Source organism: Chionomys nivalis, chromosome 5, assembly GCF_950005125.1.
Source record: "Chionomys nivalis chromosome 5, mChiNiv1.1, whole genome shotgun sequence".
NCBI lineage: Eukaryota > Metazoa > Chordata > Mammalia > Rodentia > Cricetidae > Chionomys > Chionomys nivalis.
Genome location: NC_080090.1, coordinates 109109522 through 109130303, shown reverse-complemented (window position 1 = coordinate 109130303; position 20782 = coordinate 109109522). Strand labels below are relative to the sequence as shown.

General features: G+C 40.2%; 1 protein-coding gene across 1 annotated transcript in view; it reads right to left on the bottom strand.

Moving 5' to 3' along the window:
• Positions 1-20782, bottom strand: part of Phlpp1 (PH domain and leucine rich repeat protein phosphatase 1) — a 219522-nt gene that overhangs the window by 61264 nt on the left and 137476 nt on the right. Inside the window, exons 5-8 of the mRNA XM_057770046.1 lie at positions 9959-10105; positions 9183-9413; positions 2392-2594; positions 1098-1158 (exon numbers count right to left, since the gene is read on the bottom strand). Of these exons, the coding sequence (XP_057626029.1) occupies positions 1098-1158; positions 2392-2594; positions 9183-9413; positions 9959-10105 (642 nt within the window). The remainder of the gene's footprint in view (positions 1-1097; positions 1159-2391; positions 2595-9182; positions 9414-9958; positions 10106-20782) is intronic.

Sequence of the window (20782 nt, the reverse complement as noted above, 5' to 3'; positions counted from 1 at the left end):
CATACGTATACAAACTCCTGATATGTATATTAAATCCTGAGCTGATAAGAAGTGGTAGGAAAAAAAATCTAAGAACTAAATCAAGTAATGTCTGAGTTTAAGTTAATGAAATAAAACTATAGCAACTTAATAGGAAATTCATGAAACAATTCAAAGAACTTTATTTCTAAGTTTATAGTAAAGTTGCAATTGGAATAATTCTCCCAATAGCTAAAAATTGAAAATGTATTTATTATTAAAATAGCTAAATTTGTGTGCTTTCATAATGAAAGGTGAAATTCTATACCTTACAACTCACACTGCCATGGGGACTGCAACGAATGGTGATTCACAAGCACACCACAGTTCACACCCTCAAATGGCTAACAGTAGTATCTTCAGAGAGCCAGACTCCTATGTGCTCTCATATTTTGGGTATTTCCTTAAAATAAGTTTCAATTTTAGTAGGTTAAAATTACTGAAGTTTCACTTGTGTAAATTTATAATGTAGACAAAGTCATGCCTTTATGTCACCGGAGGGGGGGATCTATTTTTGTATTTTTCGGCACTAGAATAAGTAAGACTCACTGCACAAGCAAAGCCGCATGAAAGCCTGTCTACCTAAAGCAAGCTAAGAGCCCAGCAGCTCCCAGAGCTTTTGGCAAGCACATGTGTGCACAAAGTGACAAAGGGGAACTTAGAGACACAGCAGTGTTATAAAACGTAGCCTCATAGTTCCTGGGGGCGGGGACACAAGATACAACTGATAAATAAAGGGCTAGTGGACCTTCAAGTTACCCTGACGTCTCCAGTCTTTATATACAAACCTAGGATCTAAACTGGTTCCAGAGCTAGGGATGGTACCTCATTGGTAGGAGCTTGCTTAGCTTGTAGGAGACCCAGAGTTTGAACTCAGGTACAAGAAAAACACAGATGGCATCCAAAGGTCCTTTTTTTTTTAAATGAAACTTTAAGTTTAATTTTTTATTATTTTAAAACATTTTAGTCAGTATTACTGTCCTTCAAAAATTTATAAAACATCTTAGCATAGGCTTGGACAGAATCAGCTAAAGAAGTCCCCAATAGGCCAACAGTTCTGTGAGGTGCTGTCTTCTTACCTTGAGACATCCATGTAAGACAGATAATTTGGAACTGGGTAAACATCGAGTTGGACGAGTTCTACAAGGGGAAGAAGCACAAACACATTACTACCCACATTCCTTTGTCTGTAGAAAGCACTGTACTTTTGGCCTCTTCCATGTATTTAGGAAGTACAATGCATCTTCTTGTATTACTTTAACTGCAGGAGACTAAAGCCATCCTCCCAGGCAACCGTGAGTCATTCATTCTCTGTTCCCATTTTTTTATATGCTTTCTCCTGGTTCTGTGTGTCAAACGGTACCTAAAAGGTCATTCAAATGAACACCATATTTTTAATACTCATGTCATCCATAAAACCGAAAGGTCTTTATTGTTGACTCCCTCACAACTGAAACACCATACTCCAGAGCATCACAAATGAGCTCTACTGGTCAGATCAAAAGGTTTTCTGAACTTAGGAAATATGACACCACTTTCTGCAGGAGCCGTTTCTGAAAGGCCTGCTCTCTTAATTCATAAGAATTATATAGCTGCCTATTCTGGTCCCAGTGAGAGGCTTATAGATTAATTTTTGGTACCAGCTCTCTTCTTTCCAATGTAACATTTCAGGTACCCACCTTGGAGAAATGAGCCATGGAACACATTTATGGCCTGCTTGCAGGTTCCCTTAGCTCACATGAGTACATCTTAGTAGCCTGGACAAGTGGTGGTGTGGATTCTCTAGCTCCTCTCTCGTAAGTGTGTCTTGTCTACTGTTATCGCTATCAATCTGAAAGCACCACTACTAGCACAAACCTCCTCTTCCTAAGGATCTCTCTTAAAAGTCTCACTATCTGATTCCACACCTACATCCCATAATTTAAAAAAACAACACCCAAATAAGGGGTTTTATTACATAACTAAGAATCTTGCTGTCATGATATTCCTGTGGGCACATGGTTCAGGTTGATCTTTGAAGAGTCCCCTTGTCAATGGAACATGAAATTGCAGGTCTTGATTGGAGCCTACAGTGGACTTCCCACCCTCTAGCATTTAATCAGGAAGTCAATGAAATAGTTTACCTTACCCCTTACTTTAAGCAGAAGAAACAAATGACCAGTGGGAGCAATTTATCATAATGCAAAAAACGAGCTAGGAACATAAAATTTTCCCTTCTGGTTCCTGTAAACACCAAGGCAACATTCTTCTTTTATGACTTTTATCTTGGAAGGATTTGATCCTTATTTTAGTAAATGGGGAAAGAATAAAGTCAGTAAGGCTGAGATGATGGTACTGGGCAAACAGCGCAGCCTGGATGTAGTCTGCACTTACCGTTAGAAGAAGCATAGAGAGCTTTTAGGAAATAGCCACAAATGTTCAGTGTCACCAGCTGATTCCTTTCACAGTGCAGAACTTCTATGTTGTTGAAAACCATAGCATCTAGATCAGCAAGTTTATTGTCTCGCAGGTCAAGCTGGGTGACATGCGGCACAAAGTCCACTTCGTCTGCTATAAGCTTTCTGAGTATGTTCAATCTTAAGGAGGAAGGACACAAACATGAGCTACTTAACCACAATAGTATAAATGAACTGCTGAACCCATAGAGTATGAAGTAATGAGACAGGACTCAGTTCTCCCTGTATTAGAGCTCCCCCTGCCATCTTCAATTTTAGCATCTGCCTTCTTTAACTGGCAAGATTCACTAGTTATTTTTAGCTACAATTCTAGAAGTCTGAGCCTTTATGATATATTTCAAAACACAATTTAGGCCATGAAGGCTGGAAGGGAGGGAGCAAGTGTATTGATTTTACCTAATTCACTTCAAGAGAAGAAAAAATATCCACTTGGGCACTCACTTCCAAAGAAAGAGGCTGTAGTACAGATAGCACGCGGGGAAGAACATGGGAACAAAGCCAGAACCACCGAGACATACTACTGCACTGGCTCCTAGAGGAAGAGACGGATGTGGAGAAGAGTAGATGGGCAATCATAAGGACAGAATCAAGGACAATGACCTCAAGCCACATACTGAATGGGAACACCAGAGATGGAAATGTAGGTACAGGGATTCTTTATTCTCAGCATCAGAACTGATAGCCGAAGCTATTTCCATACAGAGACTACTACTCAAAGACCAAAGTGGAGAAGACACTGAACACTGGCATCCAGGATTTGAGAAATCAAAAAAGGAAGCATAGGAAGATGGCAGCCATGACAACTACTGGACTGAGTAAAGTTATTGCAGATAAGCAGTAAAAGACAAGCAGCAATGGATCAATATGAAGATATGAAATCAATATAACAAATATAAATTTAGTTTCCACTGCAAGAAAAAAGATGAAAACATCACTTTTTGGTGCCAAGGAAGTCTACACCTCCTCAGTCCGAACACACTGAACCTGATAGAAGAGAAAGTGGGAAGTACTCTACAACACATGGGCACAGGAGACCACTTCCTACGTTTAACCCCAGCAGCACAGACATTAAGGGCATCATTGAATAAATGGGACCTCCTGAGACTGAGAAGCTTCTGTAAAGCAAAGGACACTGTCACTAAGACAAAAAGGCAACCCACGGACTGGGAGAAGATCTTCACCAACCCCGCAACTGACAAAGGTCTGATTTCCAAAATATATAAAGAACTCAAGAAACTAGACCGTAAAAGGCTAATCAACCCAATTATAAAATGGGGCACTGAGATGAACAGAGAATTCTTTTTTATTTTTTTTGTTTTTTTTAATTAATTAATTTATTTATTAAAGATTTCTGCCTCCTCCCCGTCACCACCTCCCATTTCCCTCCCCCTCCCCCAATCAAGTCCCCCTCCATCATCAGCCCTAAGAGCAATCAGGGTTCCCTGCCCAGTGGGAAGTCCAAGGACCTCCCACCTCCATTCCAGTCTAGTAAGGTGAGCATCCAAACTGCCTAGGCTCCCACAAAGCCAGTATGTGCAGTAGGATCAAAAACCCATTGCCATTGTCCTTGAGTTCTCAGTAATCATGAACAGAGAATTCTCAACAGAAGAAGTTCAAATGGCCAAAAGACACTTAAGGTCACGCTCAACTTCCTTAGTGATCAGGGAAATGCAAATCAAGACAACTTTAAGATACCATCTTACACCTGTCAGAATGGCTAAAATAAAAAACACCAATGATAGCCTTTGCTGGAGAGGTTGTGGAGAAAGCGGTACTCTCATCCATTGCTGGTGGGAATGCAAACTTGTGCAACCACTTTGGAAAGCAGTGTGGCTGTTTCTCAGGAAATTCGGGATCAACCTACCCCTGGACCCAGCAACACCATTCTTGGGAATATACCCAAGAGATGCCTTATCATACAACAGAAGTATATGCTCAACTATGTTCATAGCAGCATTGTTTGTAATAGCCAGAACCTGGAAACAACCTAGATGCCCTTCAATGGAAGAATGGATGAAGAAAGTATGGAATATATACATATTAGAGTACTACTCAGCAGTAAAAAACAATGACTTCTTGAATTTTGCATGCAAATGGACGGAAATAGAAAACACTATCCTGAGTGAGGTAAGCCAGACCCAAAAAGAGGAACATGGGATGTACTCACTCATATTTGGTTTCTAGCCATAAATAAAGGATATTAAGCCTATAATTCGTGATTCTAGAGAAGCTAAATAAGAAGGTGAACCCAAAGAAAAACATATAGGCATCCTCCTGAATATTAAACTTCATCAGGCGAAGAAAGGAGACAGAGGCAGAGACCCACATTGGAGCACCGGACTGAAATCTCAAGGTCCAAAACAGGAGCAGAAGGAGAGAGAGCACGAACAAGAAACTCAGGACCGCGAGGGGTGCACCCACACACTGAGACAATGGGGATGTTCTATCGGGAACTCACCAAGGCCAGCTGGCCTGGGTCTGAAAGAGCATGGGATAAAACCGGACTCGCTGAACATAGCGGACAATGAGGACTACTGAGAACTCATGAACAATGGCAATGGGTTTTTGATCCTACTGCACGTACTGGCTTTGTGGGAGCCTAGGCAGTTTGGATGCTCACCTTACTAGACCTGGATGGAGGTGGGTGGTCCTTGGACTTCCCACAGGGCAGGGAACCCTGATTGCTCTTAGAGCTGATGAGGGAGGGGGACTTGATTGGGGGAGGGAGAGGGGAAGGGAAATGGGAGTTGTTGGTGGGGAGGAGGCAGAAATCTTTAATAAATAATAAAAAAAAAAAGGAAAGAAACATCTCTCTCCCAAGGTGAGAAAGCTCCAAGCTTGTGTACTGATAAAAGGCACTGTTATTATGCATGGAGATCAAGCATTCTACTGCGTTTCTGCTCTTCAATAAACAAAATAGGTATGCATACAAATGATTAAGAGAACTATCATAAAGCCATTGCCACAAGGATGGGTGACAGCAGAGCAAGAATCTGTCAACAACCAAGGACAGCACATATTGTCTTCAAATGTCCCTAAAATGATGCTTAAAAACATCATTTCTTCTTTTCTTGTTCTAGGTTTGAAGATTCAAAATTTGGCCTTAACCCAGAAATGTGCCTATTTCCAAATGCTCACTAAACTATCAGAATGTGCACGATGGATAAAAACAAGCCTTATTTTGGAGACAACAGAACTGAAAGAATTTAAATTCTTTAAAACATTCTTTAAATTCTTTTATGCTCTTCTCAAAATTACACTTTGGATAACCATGATAGTATTATCTTCATTTTATATAGCAACTCACCCACCTACAAGTCACTGTATTGGTACCAAGATGATCAAAAACTCTGTTTTAATGATGACTTTAAAAAAGTCTATGAGGAAAGGAAAGGCGGCATTCCTGTGTGTAGAAGAGCAGCTCGAAGGATTATCTTCTAGCTCTTGGTGGAGAACCCAGAGCAACAGTCACCTCTTATCTGCAAAATGAGAAAAACATCTTTCCTATTCTTCAAAATAGGTTAAGAAAATGAAAGAAATACCTGTGCTCCAGTTCTGGGTACACTGTGAAGGGCTGTGGTCATGATCATGGCAAGGACAGGATGATGACCTCTGGCTTTATACTGATCAGACTAACAAGATAAAGTGCTTTGTACTGTTCCATAGGAGAACTATGAGTATGTGATGATATTGTAGCAATGTACAAAATATAGAGAACCTACAAAGCAGGTGCTATTGAGAAGGAAGCACCCATCTGAATCCCAAGGGTGTGGAGAGCTGTGAATAGTAGTTCAGAGAAAGTGGCTTCCAGATCAAAGGCAGGAACAATGCAGTTTGTGACTTTCAAGCGTGCTACAGACTAAGTGGAAGGAGTAGTAACATGGTTGGCTATATTCACGTTCTCCTTCATTCAAAGTATTTAGCAAGGGCTTTACCTACCATATAGTAACACTGTGAGATCATGGATAAGTAAGAACATTGCCTAGCAGGCCACAAGAAGGATCTCTTTTCTAAATTTCTAAGTAATCACAGAACACACAAGCACACAGCTTCTATCACATGACTTGCTACTCAAATGTAAGTTTTTTCATTACCTGTTTTTCCTGTGTAACCAATCTGTCATAAAGTGTGTGAACACAGCATCAATGTCAAATCACCACACATTTCTAAAACATGGTTTCTATCTCACTGTGGAAGAGCAGCAAGGAACAGCTTGCCAGGCTGTGTCGGAGAATACACTGAGCAGCTCTAAGACAGATTCTCTCGTGCACAGAACTTGTATGCTAGTGGGCTGGAAGCAGGTAAAAGCTAGGAAAACTTAAGACTACTTCACAGGTATGCGTAAGTATGTAAAAAAGCAAAACTAAGGATAAATGGTCCAGCTGGCAGCTGAATGAAACTGGTCCCAAGAAGACAGAGGGCTAAGCAAAGTTGAGGAATGATTGATTATACAGAAGAATGCCTTTGTAGAATATTGTTTTAAATTGTATTGCTTTTGTTTATGCTGCATTTGCTTAACTCTGTGAAGCTGTAATTCTTTGTCTAAACCACCTGATTGGTCTAATAAAGAGCTGAACGGCCAATAGCAAGACTGGAGAAAGGATAGGTGAAGTTGGCATGAAAAGAACAGGAGAATCTGAGAAGGAGGAAGAAGGGAGAGAACAAGGAGAGTAGGACATTAAGGGCCAGTCACCCAGCCTCAGAATAAGAAAGATCTACAGAAGTAAGAGAAAGGTGAAAAGTCCAGAAGCAAAAGGTAGATGGGTTAAATTAAGAAAATCTGGCTAGCAACAAGCCACGCCAAGACCAGGCATTTATAAGTAATAATAAGCCTTGATGTGTGATTTATATATATTGAGTCACTGAAAAAAAAGATCTAAATTTTGAGATATGAAATTATATATTAAACAACTCAGAGTTAATAACTTTATGCTTGTAAATAAATTTAACCAGGCAAAGTGTTGGTCCCTGTCCCATTCTAAAAAGTTCTCAAATTCAGATAAATTACAACTATTTCTATTTGCTAAATTAAGATTCTAGTCCTGCACACCATTAACATCACCTAGTTAGGAAAGCCCGCCTTCTTTAGTGTGAGGAGAGATGAAGCCAAGCAATTCTCCATTGGCAAGATGTGTGGTTCACAAGTCAAACCACATAAGTGGGAAGAAAGAGAGCAAATAAAGGCTCTTTACTGAATGAGTTTCAGAAAGCGCCTGAGGTAGTAAGAGAAGAAAAGTGGGTACCAAAACAAGGACAGACCCCACTTCTACAAACAGAGTGAAGACGCCAAGAAAGACAGTTGAGCAGGCTTCAGGAGTGGAAACAGGCCTCAGTGGGGTAACAACTGAACATAACCCTTGCTGGGAGTGTTAGGCAACTCAATTCTCTCCACAACTCCACGAATTATGTTCTATTATTAATTGTAATTTATAGATCAGAAGCAGACACAAAGAAATTAACTCGCTCAAGATTTACTATGGCCAGCAGGCATCAACTTCTTGTTAATGGGGGAAATAATTTAGTTGAAAAAGTACCAAACCGAGCACCTGGCACTAAAGACTCAGTCCTGTACATTGTTTTGTAAGAAGTCAAGTCCATGACAAGCTGTTTTAAAAAGATAAAATTTAAAAGTCTTCCTCCTTGGGCACATAAGAGATAGCTCAGCTGTGAAAAGCACTTGCTTGCCTTTGTTGAGGACCAGGATTGAGTTCCTAGTATTCACATGGCAGCTCATAGTTGTCCATAACATCAGTCCTAGGGGACTCAACACCTCCTTCTGACATCAGTGGGAACTGGGATGTACACGGTACATACATGTATTCAGGCAAAACACTCATAAACATAGAATAAAATAAATCTTTAAGGGAATGAAAACATGGATCCTCTTGCGTAAGGTAGCTCAGTGATTAAAAATCACTAGCTCAGTGGTGCTGGTGCATGCCTTTAATCCCAACACTCAAGAGGCAGAAGCAAGTGAATTTCTGAGTTCAAAGCCAGACTGGTCTACAAAGCAAGTTCCAGAACAGCCTCCAAAGCTATACAGAAAAATGCTATCTTGAAAAAACAAACAAGCAAAAAACCCAAAAACAAAAAAGAAAAAAACCTAGTAGAACCTGACCTTCCAAAGGATGATGACAAAGCACCCATGGGCAGCAAAGACAGTGCCAAGGCTTCTAGTTGGGTTTCAGAGTGGTTAGACTAAAATGAAGGCTCTCTGCTTTTACGAGGGATCAGAGTAGAGGGGGCAGCTAACCTTGGATCTGATTGGAGATTAATAACAGAATTTATGCTTTGTGAAGAATGATAAGCAAAACTCTGAGCCACTTGAATGGACAGAGAAGAAATTAAAACATTTTAACTTAATATGTTCATTAAGTTAAGGAAAACCGAACAGAAAACAAGAGATGCTCCACAGTATCAAATGTCTCAGGAACAATGTCCACCATGTTCTCGATGATTTCCAGTTTATATAAATAGTCCTCTACTCCAGTGCTCCCATATATTCATGCGAATTAAAACTGGGTTCAGGTTCACAAAACCAAAATAAAACCCTCAAAACCCAAAGTCAATCATCAGTGGGATTTTTTTAAAGCAAGCTTCAGGGAAGAAGAACCCCCCACAATTTGTCATTTATTCCCTCTGTGGACTAGTTTACCCCACAATACAAGCCAGTCACTCAAATGAGATGCATTTCTCAAAAGAGGTTACCGTAGGTCCACGTGTTTAATATGAGGCATTCTTCTTAAAGCCTGTAGTCTGAGGGTCTCCATACAGTTCCCAGCCATACAGAGCTTATCCACAGCAGTCAACTTCTCCAATACCTCTGGGATGTCAGTGAATTCATTAAAGGAAAGACCCAGATAGCTGAGCTGGTGCATGTTCATCAACTCGGCAGGAAGAGACTGGAGAAAATTCCCATCCAGCAAAAATGTCTGCAAGCTATCAAAGAAGACATAACAATTACACAGAAAAATGTACATTTTCAACATACAAGTTCATGAAGATTGCATTAGTGTAATGCTGCAAAATGCATAAGGCAGGTAGAAGGTAACAATGAACAAGGGGGACAAGATTGGAATTAAGGACCTTAACCTTCTACTAAAATGGGAAATGTTACCTACTTCCTCAACTTGCAAAGGTCTACATGGGGAAGTATGCTAACTGCAATACAAACCTGCCCCAATATGCATCGTACTTATTTTTTCTTAAAATTAATTTCTAATACTTAAAATACAATAGCTCAGAAAACGAAAACTCCTCTCCTATGTTTGGATATACTGATTCATAGGAACTGCAGTTTAAAACTGTATTTTAGTTTTTTACAAGCCTTTGAAGAAGTAAAGTCCTAACAAGTGACCTCTACACACTACACATGCCTTACTGCTAGATGTGAGGCCAGCACTTCCTTGGCAAACATAACAAACTAACATGATGTGAAACTTCCACGGAGCTTCCCAGATTCCCCTGTGGTTTAAAGTACGTACTTCTGCATAGCTCCAACAGCCGCTGGCACTTCTCGAAGAGTATTGCAAGACACATTCAGCTCTGCTAGGGTAGGAATGCTGCAGACTGCTGATGGAAAGACTCCTAAGTGGTTATTGGAAAGGTTAAGGCTCTTCAGCTTGGTGAACCTATCACAGGAAGACAGAAAGAAGAAACAAATGTCACAAGTGCACGGCATAGCGTCGAGGATGCTCCCACTCTAACTAACTGAGGTGGAACTCCATCTCTTCAAGGCATAGGGAGTAGCAAAGTGCAGAGTGAATCTAACCCAAAGGCCGGTGTTTTACCTAAAATATAAACATATATCAGAAAGCCTGGCTATTGTAAAATCAGGTTGACTGAGGAATAAGTTCTACTGCAACAACTTTTTAAACTCCATTGTTGGTGTGGGAGGTCCTTCTGTCTATGTGTTGCTTTCAATGGTTACTGAGTAAAGAATCTGCTTTGGCCTGTGATAGGGTAGAATAGAGCTAGGCGGAGGGGGAAGAGAACTATACTGAATTCTGGGAGAAAGAAGGCAAAGTCAGAGAGATGCCATGGAGCTGCCAGAGGAGAAAGACGCAAGCCACTAGCTGGAACCTTGCCAGTAGACCACGAGCCTCACGGCAAAATATAATAGAAATGCGTTAATTTAATATGTAAGAGTTGGCTAGGAATATGCTAGAGTCATTGGCCAAGCAGTGTTTTAAATAGTACAGTTTTCTGTGTGATTATTTTGGGAGTTTGGGTGGCCGGAAAACAAACAAGGGGCCTCCTACTACACATTGTCCTTTACACAATTAATGCTCGAGTAAAAATGGTCCTGAGGGAGCCAGAACAAGCCAAGCTGGGAAACACGGATTTCTGTGGCTTCAGGCAAGTCCAAAATTTGTTCTTCTCACCTCCAACCCCAACCTAGTACAAGAAACAATCAAAGCCCGTTTCCTAGATGCCCAAGTCTCTGTCACGACAGATTTAGGAACCAGTTACCACCATCCCCCAATCCACACAGCACTTGCTGTTGCTGCCCACACAGCCTTCTCAAGACCTCCTCACTACGTCTCGATGACATTTCCTTCACAGCGCCCCTCCTAACTCTCCTTAGTCCCCTCCTAAGACCCCCGCCTGTGTTTCCTTGTCGTCTTCTTGCACTACAGTCACTTTCCGTGGGAATCTCACCGCTACCTCAACAGTTTGCTCAATCCAATCACAACCGTCTCTGTTTCAAGCCATCTACCTCTTCCACCAAAAACTAAACTCGCCAAATCTTTATCCCACCCCAATATATCCGTTCCTCTGATCTATTTCTGGTGAGATCCTTTAATTTTCTCAGTTGTCCAAGCAACTGCAGGAACCATCTCTAATTTTCACTCTCTGTGTACATAATGCATCACTTCTTCATATGAGAGGACAATCAGTTAATTGTTTCAGAATCTTCTCCCAGAAGCTTATACTTTGCCAGGAGCAGATATATGATCACATGACCTACCTACTGAAATATATAACAATAAAGCTGTAGTCCAAAAGAAATGTAAAGTTATTCAACATAGAAAACTGATAATGTACCTACTGAACAAAGCCAACTGTTACCATGGCTTTTAAATAACAGTTATCTTACTGGATGCATGAATATAGATGTAATCATAATTTAAATTTAAAAAAAGGCAAATATTTAGCTGGGCGGTGGTGGCAAATGCCTTTAATCCCAGCACTTGGGAGGCAGAGACAGGTGGATTTCTATGAGTTTGAGGCCAGCCTGGCCTAGTTCCAGGACAGGCCCCAGAGCTACAAAGAAACCCTGCCTCAAAAAAAAAAAAAAAAAAAATTGTTTAACTGAATTGTCATTTTAAGTTATTTTAATATTGTACTTTGATCCATTAGAATTTCAAAGAGATTGTTTATTCTGCTTAGACACATCCTCTCATCCTCTCCAATATAAGAAGAGCCGACAGGCTCTGCTATTCTCAGCACAGTGGTCAGCAAAGGATGCTTGGGGACCTCCTAAGAAGTTTCTTATTAAATCCCAAGGTCAAACTATTTTTACAATAAAAAGATTCCAACTTGCTTTGTGCTCCTTTTGCTTTCTTTCGGGTTTGAACAGACTGTTCAAACGACCGTCCCTGTGAAAGCCTATCTAACTGAAGGCAGAGTCCAGACAGAAAGTCACAGATTAGCAAAAGCAGAAAACAATGACATCCATTTTGATATCTGTGTTATGTAAAATGGTTTTCATTCCCTTGACCCTCCCCCTTACCAGCTGCAGCACCTGGGAAAGTGGACCCTGTACTTGGGCAGCACCGAAGAGCTGACTCTGTTGGCGAAGGTGTAGGTGAGTCAGCCCCGATGTGGTGAGCACGGGAGAGCTGTCCCCATTACTCACCTGTCATGTGGTAACATGAGCAGAGGGGGATGCCCTAACACACACCCACACACACCACTGTCCATCAAGGCCTGAGGCAACTGTTCGAGCTGGCTCTGGGGTCTCAAGAGCTCCCTACCCTTCATCAGCTGCAACATTTGGACAGTGGCCCCTACACCTCACCTGGGCAACAGAGTAGAGCTAGCCCTGAAGGTGGAGATATGGGAGAACCCACCCTTAGGACTCAAAAGCAGAAGAACTGGCCCTGCCCCTTGCTATCTCTGCAAGGGTGAATTCTCCAGGGCACTGCAAGAGAGCTCACCCTGGTGGTGAGGACTTGGTCCAAAACCAGAGTCCTGTCTTGGTCCAATCCAACATTCACCCTATCTGTGATATAGTGCAGCACCAAGGGTGGGGCTGGGGGTGGGGTGGGGATCTCCACAACACAGGGCAGCAACAGGATGTCCAGGAAAAGCCCCAGTGAGGGCCCAGCATTGGTGGTGTAGCAGAGACCAGGGGCCTCAAACCAGATCAATTATTCTTTATTGTGAACACCTACATGTATGGATAAAGGGGTTTACTGCGTGATTTACTGTGTCACACTGCAGCTTCCATGACAAGATTTTCTCCTTCCTTTTTTCTCTTAAATTTTATTTTGTTTTGTTTGGGGAGGGGACAGGATTGGGATACACTGTGTAAAAACACAAAATATAAAAAGAAAGTAAAAATTTGGTTTTTATATTAAAAAGTCAATATTATATAAACTTTGGGCTTTTTGTTATTGTTGTTGGTTTTTCGAGACAGGGTTTCTCTGAGCTTTGGAGCCTGTCCTGGAACTAGCTCTTGTAGACCAGGCTGGCCTCGAACTCACAGAGATCCACCTGCCTCTGCCTCTCAAGTGCTGGGATTAAAGGTGTTAACCACCAACACCCATATATCTGTTTAAATTTCTAATTAATTAAAATACAGAGTTTACATAAAGGAATGCTACTGCTCTGATGTTCTTCAGTTTTTGAGATAAACTACAGAACACCACTAAATATGATGTGCAGACAATTTTTTCTCTCACTATGTCCCAAATATTGTATAAGATATACTCATGCTAAAAACTAATCATCTATAACTCAACTTTAACTGGTACTTGCTCCATCCCTTTTCCCCCTCAGATATGGTGGCTTTCCCTCAGATAAAACCACTGTTCCCATTCAAGCAAAATCTTTCTAGGTGCTTCCCACATTTGGCGAGAACAGGGTACAGCTTGAAATTTTGCGCACTATTAAATTGAGAATTAAAAAAAAAAGATTGTCTGGGAGGAAATTGATCTGCTAGACATGTAGCTTTCTAGAAAGTGGAGAACAAAGATTACAACATCAGTGAGTGTTCAAGAGGGGAACCAGAAGGCCTGGCTTTGGGAGAAGATAAGAACGCAGCAAGGCAAGGTAAAACTTACTTATGCAAACAAATGTACTAGAATTCTATCACTACTGAGAATAAACAAAAGAGTAAAAGAGTCAAAAGCAGCTGACATGCTTAAATGGAAAGGTGGCTCTTAAGAAGTATCCCTCTCAACTCAATGACAGATCCTAGAGGACTTAGGAAGTAACAATGATCCCTAGGGGCCAAGCATCCTCTAAAGAACTCCGAACAAGGCTACACCTAACAGTGCCATTCCTTATGGACCACACATTGAAATACATGAGTCTATGGGACCATACCTGTTCAACCCACCACAGGTATACTGATTAAAGAAAATTTATCACTAAAATTATTTCACCTGTTTCATTTGTGCTTCTCATAATGCAGATGGCCAATGAGTTATTTAGTGTTGAAAAAAATAAAAAGCAAGATCCCAAATTCCCCACCCAAATGATATGCTTCCAGAGCTTGTGAGGGTCTCTTCCCTGGTCCTACCCTCTCTCCTACACATGCGCCCACAGGCTCATAGAACAGCATCTGGGCTACAGTGTGACACTCACAAGGTAAGAAAAGGAACTAGAGATGAGATACAATGTAGGCTGCTGCTATACACAGTACACCCAGGGCTTGTACGGGTGGAATCTGCATCTATGCCTATAGTACACTGTGTATCCCACGTTACAGAAGGAACATATTTCACCTTTTTCTAGCTGGACTATAATTTAAACATCCAAATATATAGCATGTGAACCTCTACTTACATTCTTCTAGAGCTGTGAACTGTAGGAGCTAACTCTGATTGACAAATACTTTCACAAGTCCCTTCTCGCCACATCTCATCCCTGAACAGCCAATTCCCAAGTTGGGGGTGGGGGGAAGGAAGCACCATGAGAGTAAAGATTATTTATTTCGAAAAATTCAAGTTACTATCCAAAATAAACCAACAATAAATTTATCTTGTCTCAGCAACTCTGACACTTAGCTTTCCTAGAGTTAGCTTTCTGCACATGCAGAAACAGATTATAGCACTGTAGATTCAAAACTCCTGCTAGAAAAAGATCACAGGAGTGTTCGCACAGACCACATATACCTCTGCTACCTCTGCTACTCAAAGTAGTAATAAGTAAGCACAGACAGTGAGCGTGTTCTGGGAGACAGAGATCAAAACGACCAGCTACCTTTTCATCATTTTGTTCCCTTAAAAAGAGAGAAAAGTTGACAGTCAGGACACCAGCTCAAAAAGGACCAGAAACCACAACATCCTACAACACAGCACAGTATAAAGTGCTAAGCTCAAGAGGCTGGAGAGATGTCACAGTGGTTAAGAGCACTGCTTCTGCAGAGGACTGCCGCTCTTTCTGTCCTCCAGTCCTCCAGGACTCCATAACCCTTTTCATTCCAGAACAGGCACACGTACACACGAGCAGACACACAGAAAAATAAAATAAATCTTTACAAAAGACTCTAATGTCAGATAAGTAATGTGTATATAAAATCAGTTCTAGAATAACACTAGTCGATTTGTAAGAAAAAAAAGTTAAACATGAGTATTTGGCAAAATAGTTTTTAAAAACCTTATTTTAAACTACCATTTCAATTCTATTGTATTCACTCAGGCTACAGATTTCTCCTTATAACTGTTCAATATACATAAGAAGAGAATAAATGCATTACAGAGTTTAGATTAGTAAAAAAAATATACATCTTAAAGGTGATTGTAACAACGATTGCATAACAATAGGGGAAGGCCGATGGTTTAAAAGCTAAAAATTCAAGGAAAAACCATTAAAAATCTCATTACACTTATTACAGTGAGGGAGTATGTGTGTTTGTGGGGGTCTGGATGAGGATGACCCCCAAAGGATCATGTATTTAGATGCTTGGTTCTAGCTGGCAGAACAGTTTGGGGAAGATTAGGGGGTGTGGCCTTGCTAAAGGAAGTATGTTACTAGGGTAAGCTTTGAAGTTTCAAAAGACTCACACCATTCCCAGTGTCCCCCTCTACCAAGTGGTTGTATATCGAGATGTGAGCTTTCAACTACTGCTACAGCGCCATGCCTGCCTCATGCTCCCCATCATGATGGAAGCTATGAGCACCAAGTTAATCACTTTCTTCTATAAGTTGCCTTGGCTATGTGTTTAATCACAGAAATAGAAATGTAACCAAGACAGTTATTTTATACATACACATCTCACAGCACACAGTCTCAAAGCTAATGAAAGTTAGTAAGTGCACACGATGGTGTACACATCTATCCTATCACAGCCCTAAATCTTTATAATGAAATTTACACCAATGTTTAAATTTATAAACTTAAACAAAAATAGGATTAATGTCCTTATAAAAGAGAAAAGCTGAAGGGAACAGCTTCACCTCATGTGAGAATTCAGGGAGAAAGTACAGACTCAAAAGTAAGCTCCTGCTCAATAAAAAAAAAGAAGAAAGGAAGGAAGGAAGGAAGGAAGGAAGGAAGGAAGGAAGGAAGGAAGGAAGGAAAAAGAAAAAAACATCAAATCTACTGGTATATTGGTCTTAGGCATTCCAGCCTCTATTGAATTATAAACAATAAATTCATGTCACTTTCTAATTACTTATTGTATAGGAAGGACCAGAACTGTGGTCCAATTCCAACACGAGGAGTGACCACCTGAGTCTCAGATCCACTGTCACCTAGAGGAGTGATCACTGGAGACACAGACCCCACTGCACCAACTGGAGGAAAAGATGTGCAGACAAGGTAAGAATATGCTAGACAACAAGAAGAGCAACGTGGCACCCCAAATACTAGTGTCTCTACAGCAGCAAGACTAGAACACCCCAACACAGTTGAGGCAGAAGAAAACAACCTAAACATAACTTTAGGAAGATGTTTGAGGCCCTTAAAGACAAAATAAAAAAAAAAAATTCCTCAAGAAAGAGGAAGAAAAGACAAACAAAAAACTGGAAGAAATCATCAAATTCCTTAAAGTAAACAAAGAAAAAGCAATCAAACAAGTGAAAGAAACGACTCAAGACTTGAAAGCCAATCACTCATTGTAGGGTGCGATACTAGAACAGTCAGGGCGGACTACAATAGTGGGCCCTGTCCCAATTTCAGGATCAAGAACAGAGAGGACTCTGAAGTTGTCTTATTTCCCAACGTCACAGGTAAAGTGCTATGAGAAAGCTGTGTGACTACTGGATACAGCCTTGACTCTACCATATCACCATTAAGAATTCAACAGAATTCTACCTGTATATGTTATAAGAACTAGCAGTCACAATTCTCAGCCACGGGTCAAAGGAAGTATTGTAGAAAAGAAAATGCTACCTCTTCACTCATTTTCTCCTATCAAGAGTGCCAACAACAGCCTACAGGGATGCTTTTTCAAATACTTTATTTTTTTTATAGAAGTCAAATCCAGAATAGTGTTCCCAAACTTCCAAAAATATGAAGACTGACTTCACTTTCCAAAGCAAGCAGTCTACTCCAGAAAAATAAAAGTAGCCCATGCCATTGGGCCATCATCAGAGTACAGAGGGGGAAATAAACATGTACAGAGAACCTAATGAAGAATAATCTTAGTCAATAAAATGGCACTGTATGATGCAGTGTTACAGCACATTAAACAGACAACATCGGACAATGCGAGAGTTTAGACTGTTTGACTTACAAGACACTCCAAGGCACATTTTTGCTCCTCAGTACTGGCAGAGGAGTGTCCAAGCACTGGACAGACTCCAAAATTTTCAGAGACAAGATCAGGAGCTTGCTCATGACATCCCATTCAAGGTAGGTACCATAAAAGCCCCATGGATAACGACGTACAATTACTTGTTAGGAATGGGCCTCAAGTGACAGGTGCAAAGTGGGGTGAGGGACAGGCTAGTGGAAGGAAATGGTAATAGCACTACTGGTCAGGTTGGTGGCAGTCCCTTATGTGCACCCCTTACTCTACATCCTAGCAGCACAGACACTGGAAAGGAAATGCCCAAAGTGCTAACACATGAAAGGGTGTTGTCTATTAGTCCAAGACATTAAGTCCTTCACTGTTTTTTCTATAGCTTCACAGACATAACTAAAAAGCAGCAGAAAGGAAAACTTGCCCTTAAAAACTGCTACTGCAGAGACAGAGCAGTCATTACTTTTGTCCCTTCCCCTTAAATCCAGGGCAACACCACCATGCAAATGTGTTACTGTCTGTTCCGGCTAGTTTATGTCAACTTAAGATGGGAGCCTCAACTGAGAAAATGCCTCCATAAAAGCAGAATACAGGCAACCTTGTAAAGCATGTTGTTAATTAGGCATAGATGGGGGAGGGGACAGCCAACCAGAGCTAGTTGTTTTGGGTTCTGCTCCATGGAAAGCAAGCCAACAAGTCAATAACTCTTCTATGGCCTCTGCATCAGCTCCTGTCTCTAGGTTCCTGTCCAGCTTGAGTTCCTGTCCTGACTTCCCTCAGTCATGGTGTTTCATCACAGCAACAGTAACCCTAACTAAGACACTGGCTATACTTAGTTTTAAAGAAAATTTTTAAACTAAATTTTGAGGTATAATCTTTCTGACTACTCCCTTGAGCTAAAGATATTTAGATCCACAAACCAGAATAGTAATTAGCTTCTTACACTGATTAGAAATGTTTAAACACACCAATTTATGTACACAACATTTCTACTATTATTTATCAGCTATAAGAGTTTGTAAAACAGAGCAACCCCACAGCTGCAAGCTGATTTCATTCTGGCTTCCAAGGAACTACTTAGGAGCAAATAAGCCCCACAGTGCATGAAGTGGAGCATTTCTATCCAAGGGCTGGAAAGGAAAAAAAGCTAGTGTTCTACAGCGTCAAAGGTGAGAGGACTGAATAAAAACAGAAGTAAAACACACAAAACTCCTGCCAATCTTCATAAACTTTTTCCTTCTGGGCTTATTTGTCAAGGTTATGAAACATCCTTGATTTTTCTAGTTTCTTAGAATTTGTTCTATCTACCTATACTCAGTAACATCCTAAAAGTTCTTTTTGTACAAGACACAAAATGGATATATGTATTTTTACATGTTTAGGAAATAAAACCAAATAGTATGATGATTATTTCAGACATGATATTAATTAGTCTTTGTTACATAAGTTTATCTATTTTTTTGTCCAAGAACAAAGCACACTTATGAAGGAGTGTTTCGATGGTTTTAGAGACTGAACCCAAGGACTCACTCATTTCAGGTGCAAACTCTCAAGTGAGCTGTGGCATTTACCCTAGTAGTTCTATTTTTAATCATATCCATAAGTACTCAAAGTGAGCATGACAGCAATACCCAGTGAATTGACAGAGAAAAATTAGTACTATTTTTTGAACCATTTTTCCCATTATTAAAACCATTTTCCCATTATTATTATGATGATGACTATTACAGCAGAATTTACCAGTTAAACAAGCGCTATACTAGTGAGCTATATCCCTATATCCCTAGTCCATTTCCTTTATCATTATTCAACATCACTGTGCTAGTTAAAAACAATTCAATAGGAGAAAGGACTTTCGTTTCAGAGCAACAGCTCCTGTTAAAGTTGTGGTTTACCTACTGTGGAGCATACTTTTAGAAATTAAAATTCTGATTCAATGTTAAGTCATTAAGGACTGGCTGTAAACTGAGCTGTGGGCTTAGTCCTCGCTCTGCACCACTTCATCCTTACAGGCTCAGGTGACCTCTGCATGGAGAGTTGCCAGGCTGCAGTCCTAAGAACACTCACTGGACGTGCTGCCACAAGAACGTTGCCTTTATTTGATAACCAAAATAACACATGCACATGTATCACAGGAAACTAGAAAAGCGTGTAAAGAACGAGTTATGAGCTCATCCTGCTCTTTGCAGTTCCACCCTCCCCTGCGAGTTCAGTTCACATCCACATCCAGGATACTGATGTTCAATTTTATTGCCAGGGCTCTGTTTTAGCCATATTTCTGAAATCCAAAAGATCCTGAAGGAAAAAATTGAAAGCTCTGGCAGTGACTCAATTCGTACCAAAGATGACCTACTGACATGAATATTCATTTCTTCTCCAGAAACCAAAACGTTCTGGTCGATCTGTCTTCAGGCCTCACTCTATGTGATATGAAAAACCTCTGATTCCAAAACCCAAATGGGCTCAAAAGTTCCTGAAAGGGCAACTGTGAATTTGTAGTTCTGAAAGTATAACTAATGGCAAAAAGAATATATGTAATTAATATTTCAATATATGATACAAAATTTTAAAACAAAAACCTGCAAACTCATTCTTCCTATCAGCCATTCAGAAAGAGTTCTTCCACGCCTTCAATCACTGCCACCCACATTCTAATCTGGAGACAAAGATGAAAAGTCAGTTTCATCTGTATTTCTCAGTAAAGCTGAACTTTTTACAAAGGGGATTGGCATTCACAAAATGTCTCCCAAAGACACCCATATCATTTATCCATTTTTCTACTGGGCTTTTAAAAAGTTTGAGGAACTTTGCGAGTATGATCGGCATATATTATAAATATTGCCTCCTTTTAGTTTTCACACTGTTGACTAGTATGCCTCTTGCCGCACACTGATTTTTAAGTTCTATTGGTTCAAATTTGTTATTCTTTCCTTTATGGAGTCTAGATTTCTTTTTTATTTTTTCATTAAGAAGGTTTTATTTTTACTTCATCCCAGAGTGATAGAACCTACTCTGAATTTCTTTTAATATTTACTTTCAATAATTTTCATTTTTATCTTAACTCTGGTCCACATTTACTATTTCTTTATTACTAATTTTCAGTTAATATACTAAATTATGACATTTTTATACACAGTGTATATTGCACTTTTCCATTTGCCCTGTCCCATGCTGGCTGCCTCTCTCCTCCAAACAGCCCGCTTTATGTTCTCATGACACTTCCGTTGTTGTAGACTGGTAGGAACAGTCTATTTTCTTTTTAGTCGCTAATTACATAAAAATCATTTACTATGTAAATCATTATTTTCTGATGGTTATTTTAAAAATTTATACACTGGGGAGAATAAGAGAAACTCTGCTGTTGCTTAAAAAAAACAGAGAAAAGCAT